This window comes from Syzygium oleosum, unplaced genomic scaffold (genome assembly GCF_021117445.2).
Source record: "Syzygium oleosum isolate NSW1041296 unplaced genomic scaffold, Sole_v2.1 Sole_v2.06, whole genome shotgun sequence".
Taxonomy (NCBI): Eukaryota; Viridiplantae; Streptophyta; class Magnoliopsida; order Myrtales; family Myrtaceae; genus Syzygium; species Syzygium oleosum.
The window spans coordinates 10,410,043-10,420,665 of record NW_026607490.1 but is presented as its reverse complement, the minus strand read 5'-3'; the positions used below and the strand labels follow the sequence as shown (position 1 = coordinate 10,420,665).

The following is a 10,623-nucleotide window of genomic DNA, read 5'->3' as shown; positions in this document are numbered from 1 at the left end:
ACAGATGTTCACTAGAGCAATTGTGTTTTTTCATGACATTACAAAGATGAATTCTGTTGAATAAGATACTGACTTTGGGGTACTAGTACAATTGCTTGTTATCTGTGCTATTGATAAGATTCCACTGTTTGTTCTCTCTCTCTCTCTCTCTCTCTCTCTCTCTCTCGTAAATCGTTCAAGGGCTGAGATGAAAAACTAATTCAAGATCTTTTTCCATCATGCTCGCTCCAGGTCTCTGACTAACTTCTCAAACGAGATATATTACTGGATCACTCCATACCAATCTCAAGTATCAGCGTGTGAATAATTCTGCTTTTTTAGCATTGTTTGACTCAAGTAAATTCATCATTCCGATATAGCACTGCATCTTATATAATATATGCTTGCTCCCTGTAACATTTAAATGTTAAGACAAAAGAATAGTGTTATTGAGGTCTTCTTATGTAATATTCTAGCTTGGCCAAACATCATATCTTTGTTTTGACGTGTTATTGCACCGTTATTTTCAGCAAACTTGACCGGCTAGCCAAGGCATGCATGTGGTTGTGCACAGGCGGTACTTGGAAACCTTTTCAAGCCAATACGAGGTTGTAAAGTTTAACATAGACTACTTCCATATGAGATTATGTGAATAGTTTAAGCTGCAGAGGAGGAATTCAAACTAACTGCCACATGGTCGTAGTTGTTTTGGAATTTACCGAAGCTTCTGAATAAGACTTGGTGATCTGCAGTGCAACTTGTTCAATAAACTAGAGAGAGTTTCTTATAAAGAATGATCTTTTATTACTCAAACAATCATGATCAATTACATGGAGAGGATTCTTCTATTGCGAAGCAATTATCAATCTCAACAATCATGCATGTAGAGAACACAGGGGTAATCAGACGTCTTGGAGGTCAATTAAGTGGAGGTGGTCAACAACCTTCTTGTCCACTTGGAAGTCATTGGGTGGTCTTCGGCCTCTCTTACCCCAAAATCTAGCTCAAAGGATGAGATTTTGCCTCTCAATTATAAATTAACCACCTACGCCTTCCACAACCGATGTGAGATAATCTCAACTAGCGAAGATAAGGTTATAAGCTAAAACAAATCAATATGTCAAGTTAAGAAACTATGGAAAAAGAGACTTGTTATAACAAAATTTCGCTCTTCTACCAAAATTTCGAAGAAGCAGGTGCCTTTTGGCTCATAGAGAACGTTTAAGTCATGAAATTCTTCATAATATTCATAGTTTTATTCGTCAAAGACAGAAAAATTTGATTGTTGCTGAACATTCAGTACTTAAAATGTTTTGAAGAAAGATGTCACGCCCCGAACCCATCGAGCACACGACACCCTCTACTGGTCTCTTCAGGCGACGTCCCAGGGTATCGCTGACCTCACTTATCATTTTCAGAGATTTAAATCAACAGCGGAAACCACGAATTTCCCGGACAATTAAAACTGGGATAATCAGGGAGAATATACATATTCATTTCTGACTATCAAACTTATACAATATTCACAATTTACAAAACCACCACATATACAAGCACACCAAACTACGATCCACCAATTTACATAAGCACACCGTACTACAACCATCAATATCAAAAAGGATCGATGACCTGGATGTCCTATCCTCAAAAATGGTACTCCTCTAAAGACCTATCTCCAACCCCTATGCTAGCCCCTACGCCCCTTACTCGGCGTCCACTCTGAATCAGACTCCTCATCATCCGAATCTAAGTCCCCTTGGACGGTCTGCTCCTCCGAGGACTCCGGCTCGGCCTCAATCTCGATTGGGTGATTTATATCACCCAATTCAGCTGGAACTTCGTCCTGATCTCCCTCGACCGGCTCCTCAAGGAAACCATCCTCAGGCACGAAATTAGGGTCCATCCACTGCTCAAACGGAAGTATATAATCCGGTTCTTCGTCAGGCTCTGCAGACTTAGCAGGCTCATTCTCGGGTTCCGCCTCGGGCTCTACCTCCTCTGGTTCTTCCTCGGGAATTGGCTCTAGATCTATATCCATTGGGTCGACTTCTGCTTGCGATCCTTCGGGCTCGGGTTCGTGCTCAGCCGCTGAAGATTCCTGTGCTGCAGGTGTTGGATGCAATCCAGATTGCGCTAAACTAGTTTCCGCACTAGTCAATTCTCCGTCTATAGGGAGAATAGTAGACGGGTCCCAATCCCCAACCAAATCAAAAGGAACATCAAAACCCCTGATGGGCCCGAACTCATCGACTCCATCCCGGAAGAACCAGGCAGTGTATACATGGGTCTCCCATAAAGGTAGTCCTACTTCTACAAAGACCGTAGTAGTGTGCTTAATCCAGGTCATGTTGTCGCCCATACGAAACTCTACAACCTCATACTCGGTGTGCACTGCTACTCCAAAACGTTTCGGCGGCGGCGGCGGGGGATTCATGGTTCCTGCCGGGGTTCTGAAATGTTGGGTTGCAACTACCGTGAGAATATATCTAAGTAAGTACACCCTTAAACCCCACCTAGGCTATCACGTACCTCTAGACAATCATAGAACACAATCACACACACAATCATCACATAGCAGGCACATCAATTGTTCTTACCTGGTCCTAACCTGCTTGCACCCTGCCCGTCAGTCTTTACCACACCATATACAATCACATGCATGATCAAATCTCATTTAACGCATTCATTCCGTTTTCATCATGTCTTTTCCACATCCTCGCCAGTGACCCGCGTTACAGTACACGCCTCAGGTCCACTGCGACTATCTCATCACAACACTCCAGGGCCCGCGTTACAGTACACGCCTCAGGCCATGGATCTTGCCCGCGTTGCAGTACACACCTCAGGCTCAACATCTACCACCTACTGCACAACCCGCGTTGAAGTACACGCCTCAGGCTGATAGTCTTCCGATAATACCGGGCATCGTCCCGCGTTGCAGTACACGCCTCAGGACGGCACAATTTCCACAATCGCACATGCCACACCATATTCACTCTCTTACTCATGCACATACTCAACAATCATTTGCCACACGTAATTGGCCCGTCACACGTGGCCCGTGCACGCATCAATTCACACACAATTCATGCTCACTAAGCATTTGACATGGCCAACTTAACAATTAATTCAATTTGGCCCAAGCGTGCACCCGATAGGCATATTTCAATCATTTAATTACACAACCATGCACTCAATTTTATCCCCACAACTCAGTCATAGTTCAAACACACATTAAACACACAATTTGCCATTTTTCTCCAACCAAACGGCGGCAAATCAATTCCGGCCCTTCACGACACTTTCCCACAACTAATTGCCGGTTCTAAATATCCAATTTACACCCCGATCGGCACATCACAGCCCACCGAACGGCCAATCACAGCCACCTATTGACCTCAAAATTTCCATTAAAAATTTTCCGAGTTCAATCCTAGGGCCGCTAATCGATTCCGCTCCTAAATCGTACAATTTCACACTCACATAAACCCGATTTCAACCAAAAATTATCCGTCGATACCCGACGTCCTAAATTGAGTTTAGGGCGTGACTTACCGAGTTCTAGACTAACGCGGCTAGAACGGAAAGCGGCGGCGAACGGCGGGGACGGCTGCGAGCAGCGGCGTGGCTTGGCGGCGTGGACGGCAAAGGCGGTGGCAAGCGGCGGTGGCCTTCCTTGGCCGACCAGCTCACGGCCAAGAGAGAGAGAATCGGGAGGGAGAGGGGACGCGTGAGGGTCGGGGCTGCTCGGTGGCGTGGACGGCGGCGACCAGACTGGCATGACCGGCGGCGGCGGTGAGGGTGCGGCGACGAGCGGCCAAAGGGGGCGATCGGCAATGGAGGAAGGGGGAGAGAGAGTGGCCGAGAGCTTGGGGGAGAGAGAGAGAGAGAGGGGGTCTAGACTTAAATAGTGAATTTTGACCCAAAATGGCAAATGACCATCATGCCCTTGTCTCATAAACCAAATCGACGGTCCAGATTTGATCTTATCTTGAAACCGACGGTCGAGATCGAATCTTACCCAAAATATCCAAGGGTAATTTGGGAATTTCATAAAATTGCAAGGGCAAAATTGTCCATTCCAAAATGTTAGGGCAAAATGACCAAAATGCCCTTCTTCCATAAAACATGCCCTTTACAAACTCTTAGGGGTAAAATGGTCACTTTCCTCATTTCTCATTGAAGTCGAATTTTTCTGAAGGAATCGGGACAATCCGAAATTGCACGTTCCATTCGCAACGTCGTCCTAATGTCCCGTTGTGACTTCCAAATTTTTCCGATGTCCAATTTGGGCTCAATTAAATAATCAAATTTTATTAAACGCAACTCGAGCGTTTCTCAAACTAACGGGTGGCTTGTTGGGGAAATTCGCATATTCGACCCGTGACTGACAATAATTCAGGTCACGTGCAAGTTCATTCGGTTCGTGACGACTTCGGTTGTCATTTAATCGCGAAGATCAATTGCTAGATCCGAGGGATACGATCGTTTGGTATAGGTTCAGGATCAGTCGCCAAGTCATCTCGCGGTCCGGTGGAATCACCCGCGATCCACTACTATGGCAGTGGCGAACTGACCCCTGGCTATCCTTGGATCGGCCAATAGTAGCTCAAAATATCACCTCGACGATTTCATGGTCGAAAGTCAATTCACGATCGAATTTTCTTTTAGTCGTACGAACTTAAATCCCTAATTAGCCTTTCCCTAATGGTTAATATCCCAAGAATGATCAGTTCCGAGTGAAAACTAACTGCGAGTACATTTATAAAACTCAGTATTTTATAAATCCCAAATGAACCAATTTTCAAGATGTCACAACTCTTCCCCCCTTACAAAAATTTCGTCCTCGAAATTTACAAATCTCACCACTACCCAAAATTTACAAATCTTACTACTGCTCAAACAACTGGGGGTATTGACGTTGCATCATCTCTTCACTTTCCCAAGTTGCGCCTTCAGTCCCGTGGTGCTCCCAAATAACTTTGACCATCGGGATTGTCTTGTTCCTCAAAACTCGCTCCTTACGATCTTCGATTCATACCGGTCTCTCGACATATGACACTTTGTCATCTACTTCTATCTCCTCATAACTCAGCACATGCGTCGGGTCCGGTTCATATTTTCTCAACATCGATACGTGGAACACATTATGTACTTGCGATAAATTCGGCGGAAGTGCAAAACGATACGCTAATTCCCCGATCTTTTCTAAAACTTCAAAAGGTCCCACGTATCGTGGACTCAGCTTCCCTTTCCTACCGAACCTGGATAGTCCTCTCATGGGCGATACTTAAGAAATACGTGATCTCCTACTTGAAACTCCAAAGGTCTTCGCCTTCTGTCTGCATAACTTTTCTGACGGCTTTGCGCTGTCTTCAGCCTTTCGCGTATAATCTTAACCGCCTCAATCGATTGCTCGACTAACTCTGGCCCGGTTATAGTCCTTTCTCCCACTTCGTCCCAGCACACGGGCATTCTACAAGCCCTGCCATATAGCGCTTCAAAGGGCGTCATTCCTATGCTCTGCTGAAAACTATTGTTATAAGCGAATTGCATTAAGGGTAGTTGCTCTTCCCACTTACCTTGAAAATCCATCACACATACCCGAAGCATATCCTCTAAAGTCTGAATCGTTCTTTCAGACTGACCATCTGTTTGAGGATGATAAGCTGTACTGAACTGCAACTTGGATCCTAAAGCCGTCTGCAGACTTTTCCAAAAACTGGCAGTAAATCTAGGATCACGATCCGAGGTTATCGACACTGGTACTCCATGCAAACAAACTGCTTGCTGCACATACAATTCAGCATACCGATCTAACACGAAATCCTTTCGCACAACCAGAAAGTGTGCCGACTTTGTTAATCTGTCGACAATCACCCAAATAGAATCATGGCCTCTTTGGCTCCTTGGCAACCCCGTCACAAAATCCATAGTTATATGCTCCCATTTCCACTCTGGAATTTCCAAGGGTCGCAATAATCCTCTAGGCTTACAATGCTGTGCCTTTACCTGCTGGCACGTCAGGCACTTAGCTACATGTTTAGCGATATCCGCCTTCATACCATTCCACCAGTAGTATTGCCTCAAATTCTGATACATTTTCGTGCTCCCCGGATGAATACTATAATTACTACGATGCGCCTCCGATAAAATTTCCTCCTTAAGCTCCGCATCGTCGGGTACACATAAGTGTCAACGAAACTTTAATATCCAATCTTCAGATACCTGGAAATCTGGCTTTCTCTTGGCCTCCTCCATCTCTAAAATTTTTTGAATCTCTGGATCCGCAGACTGCAACACTCTAATCTTAGCCTCAATTTCCGGTTCAATTCTAAGCGTAGCCAGCAAACTCGAGACTTGACTTACTTCGAATCTAAACTCCGAGTCTCGCACCTTCTCTAACAATGTCCATTCCTTGACCATCAAATGCGCTATGCTTGACTTCTGACTCAACGCATCGGCTACCCGATTACCTTTCCCGGGATGATATAAAATATCGCAGTCATAATCCTTCAACAATTCCATCCACCGACGCTGCCTCATATTAAGTTCCTTTTGAGAAAATAAATATTTGAGGCTCTGATGATCGGTATAGATCTGAAATTTCTCTCCGCATAAATAATGTCGCCAAATCTTCAGGGCGAATACTATTGCGGCTAATTCCAAGTCATGCGTCGGATAATTCAACTCATGCGGTCTTAACTGCCTTGACGCATAAGCCACTACTCGCCCATTTTGCATGAGTACACACCCTAATCCTTTCAACGACGCGTCACTATATATCTCATACCCTCCGGGTCCTGATGGAATCGTCAATACTGATGCCGTTGTCAATCTATGTTTTAACTCCTGAAAACTCCTTTCACATTTATCAGTCCATTCAAATTTCGTTTCCTTTTTCAATAAATGGGTCAACGGCGTTGCTATTGCCGAAAATCCTTCCACGAAACGGCGGTAATATCCAGCCAAACCCAGAAAACTCCGAACCTCTGTTACCGTCATTGGTCTAGGCCACTTCATTACAGCTTCAATCTTCGATGGGTCCGCTGAGATTCCTTCCCCAGAAATTAAATGACCGAGAAATGCTACTCGACTGAGCCAGAATTCGCACTTGCTAAACTTAGCATACAGCGCGTTCTCCCTTAAAGTCTGCAACGCTCAATTCAAATGAAATTCATGTTTCTTTAGGCTCTTCGAGTATACTAATATATCGTCTATAAACACGATCACAAATTGATCTAAGAATTCCTTAAACACCCGATTCATTAGATCCATAAAGGCAGCAGGAGCATTCGTCAATCCGAACGGCATTATCGTAAATTCATAATGTCCATATCTCGATCTAAATGCCGTCTTCAGTATATCCTCCTTCCTAATCCTCAACTGATGATATCCCGTTCTCAAATCAATCTTAGAGAACACCGAAGCCCCTTGTAACTGATCAAACAAATCATCAATTCTTGGCAAGGGATATTTATTTTTTATCGTTACCTGATTCACCTGCCTATAATCAATACATAACCTCAATGATCCATCTTTCTTCCTCACAAATAAAAGCGGTGCTCCCCACGGAGACGCACTCGGACGAATTAATCCTTTGTCTAACAATTCTTGCATATGCACCTTTAATTCTTTTAATTCCAACAGCGACATTCTATAAGGTGCCTTCGAGATTGGCTCAGTTCCAGGTGCCAACTCTATTACAAATTCTACTTCTCTTTCCGGCGGTAATCCCGGCAATTCCTGAGAAAACACATCGGAATACTCGCACACTACCGCTATATCCTCAAGCCTCGGTTCTTCAACCGTCGAATCAACTACAGCTGCTAGAAATCCTTGACACCCTTCACTCAACAGCCTCGACATTTCTAGCGACGAAATCCATGGAATCGAGGGTCCTTCTCGACTTCCCACAAACTTGAATTCCGGATGTCCAACAGGATTAAATTGGATCACCCTGCTATTGCAATCCATTACGGCCCTCTGCTTAGATAGCCAGTCCATTCCTACTATTACATCAAAATCGTACATGGCTAGAACCGCTAAATCAATCTTTTTCTCCCTATCCCCAATCACAATCTTACAGTCTGGACACCCCGTTGATACTACCATCTCATCATTCAAGGGAGTTGTCACGCACAGCAAAACATCAAGCAATTACGGTTCTATTCCAATCAACTCAACAAACTGCTTAGACACAAAAGAATGTGACGCCCCAGGGTCAAATAAAGCATACGCAGCATGGTTGCACAGAGAAATCGTACCTGTGACAACCCCTGGCGCGTTCTCAGCCTCTCTTCTGGCCATGGCATACACTCGTACTTGTGCCTGAGGCCTATTCTGATTTGCTGTCTGGGCCGCTCCAGTCTGATTTCCGATTCGAGGTGGCGGCAACGCAGGCGGCCTGCTCTGTCTGGGATTGGGGCAAGTCCTTATATGGTGACCAAAACCTCCACACCCAAAACACGTTCTGCCCCAGGTTGGACAAGGTCCATTTCCATGCCTTCCTCCACATATCCTACATGGACCATTCTGATTTCGGGCTGACTTCCCAATATTTCTTCTAACGGAAGGAGTAAAACGTCTATTATCCAACATCGGCCTCTCCCAGGATTACGATTGTCCCTACCCTGGACAAATCTCGATCCAAAAGCGGCGGCCCTATCCACCTGATCCCGTTCTAGAATTTGGGCCCTATCAAATATTTCCTCGTACGTTCTCCAGTTTACCAGTAACAACTGGCTGCAAATATCAGCCTTCAATCCGTCCCGAAATCTTCGCGCCTTATCATCGGGATGTTCTACCATTCTCGGCGCAAACTTAGACAATCTCGCAAATTCCGCCTCGTACTGATCTACCGACATCTGGCCCTGGCGGAGTCTCATAAACTCTGATAGCTTTCTCTCCCTAGCGCTGGCCGAGAAATACTTCTCATAAAAACTTTCAGTAAAAACAGTCCAAGTTCGGGCAGTACCTTCCGGTAATATTCTATCCCCGGTGGCCTTCCACCAATTATTCGCATTATCCTGCAATTGATACACAGCCAGAGTTACCTTCTCATTATCAGTGCACTCTAACACTTCAAAGTCTTTCTCGAGTTCCTCTACCCATCTAGGTGCAGCCTCAAGGTCACCTTTCCCAGAGAACTTAGGCGGTTTTAGCTTTATAAACTGCTCTACCAGTTGATGCATCGGTCTATTCACAGTCCCTTGCCCCTGCCCTTGATTCTCATGATTATTAACGGCATCAGCGGCCTCGGCTGCTTGGGCAATCGTAGCAGCTCGTGCCTGAGTCTGCTGTCCTAACAGATTTTCGATCTGTTCTAATGTTCTCATAACTGTTTCCATTCTAGGGTCCTCAGCAGGTCTAACTTTGACTCTGGGGTCCACTGCAGCTCCAGCATCAACCTCAAGATTTTCTATCGCTCCTGCACCCATTCCAAGGTCCTCTACAGCTCTAGCTCGAGCATGACCTCTACCCCTAATTCCTCTTCCTGCGCCCCTACTTGGGACTCTTTCTACACCTCTTCCTTCGCTGCTCATTATATCAGCTTTCTATCACTCTACTACCTGCTATAAATCCACTCAGGAATTAGTAATCTAGGCCAACTAGATCTATCCAGCCCCAAGCAGTGAATTAATGCAAAGATTCACTCAGCATGCAATCAAGTACTACGAGCACAAAGCCACAATTAATAGGGTCTGAACACTCACCTCAGGTCCAGACGCACCTGCATTTCAATTGTCACAACAATCAACTCAATCAATTAATCACAACAACCAATCTGGAGGCACGTATAGCTCATACCGCCCTACAACTCACTAATGTCTCCCTAAATACTACCCCAGGGTCTTTGCTCCTTGTTACTCCAAACGTCGACCAGATTAGATCGAGTTAACCTTGCACTAATACCAATTCAAACGGGGATGTCACGCCCCGAACCCATCGAGCACACGACACCCTCTACTGGTCTCTTCAGGCAACGTCCCAGGGTATCGTCGACCTCACTTATCATTTTCAGATATTTAAATCAACAGCGGAAACCACGAATTTCCCGAACAATTAAAACTGGGATAATCAGGGAGAATATACATATTCATTTCTGACTATCAAACTTATACCATATTCACAATTTACAAAACCACCACATATACAAGCACACCAAACTACGATCCACCAATTTACATAAGCACACCGTACTACAACCATCGATATCAAAACGGACCGATGACCTGGATGTCCTATCCTCAAAAATGGTACTCCTCTAAAGACCTATCTCCAACCCCTATGCTAGCCCCTACGCCCCTTACTCGGCGTCCACTCTGAATCAGACTCCTCATCATCCGAATCTAAGTCCCCTTGGACGGTCTGCTCCTCCGAGGACTCCGGCTCGGCCTCAATCTCGATTGGGTGATTTATATCACCCGATTCAACTGGAACTTCATCCTGATCTCCCTCGATCGGCTCCTCAAGGAAACCATCCTCAGGCACGAAATTAGGGTCCATCCACTGCTCAAACGGAAGTATATAATCCGGTTCTTCGTCAGGCTCTGCAGACTCAGCAGGCTCATTCTCGGGTTTCGCCTCGGGCTCTACCTCCTCTGGTTCTTCCTCAGGAATTGGCTCTAGATCTATATCCAT

The 10,623-nt window shown here is 45.2% G+C and overlaps 1 protein-coding gene across 1 annotated transcript; it reads right to left on the bottom strand.

The window, feature by feature from the left end:
• Positions 1 to 1,666: 1,666 nt before the first annotated feature.
• Positions 1,667 to 10,623, bottom strand: LOC130138507 (uncharacterized). Its single transcript, XM_056312727.1, has 3 exons — positions 10,293 to 10,623; positions 8,600 to 9,370; positions 1,667 to 2,082 (listed from the first exon to the last, which is right to left on the bottom strand). The coding sequence occupies exons 1-3, from the start codon at positions 10,621 to 10,623 to the stop codon at positions 1,667 to 1,669; spliced, it is 1,518 nt and encodes a 505-aa protein (XP_056168702.1).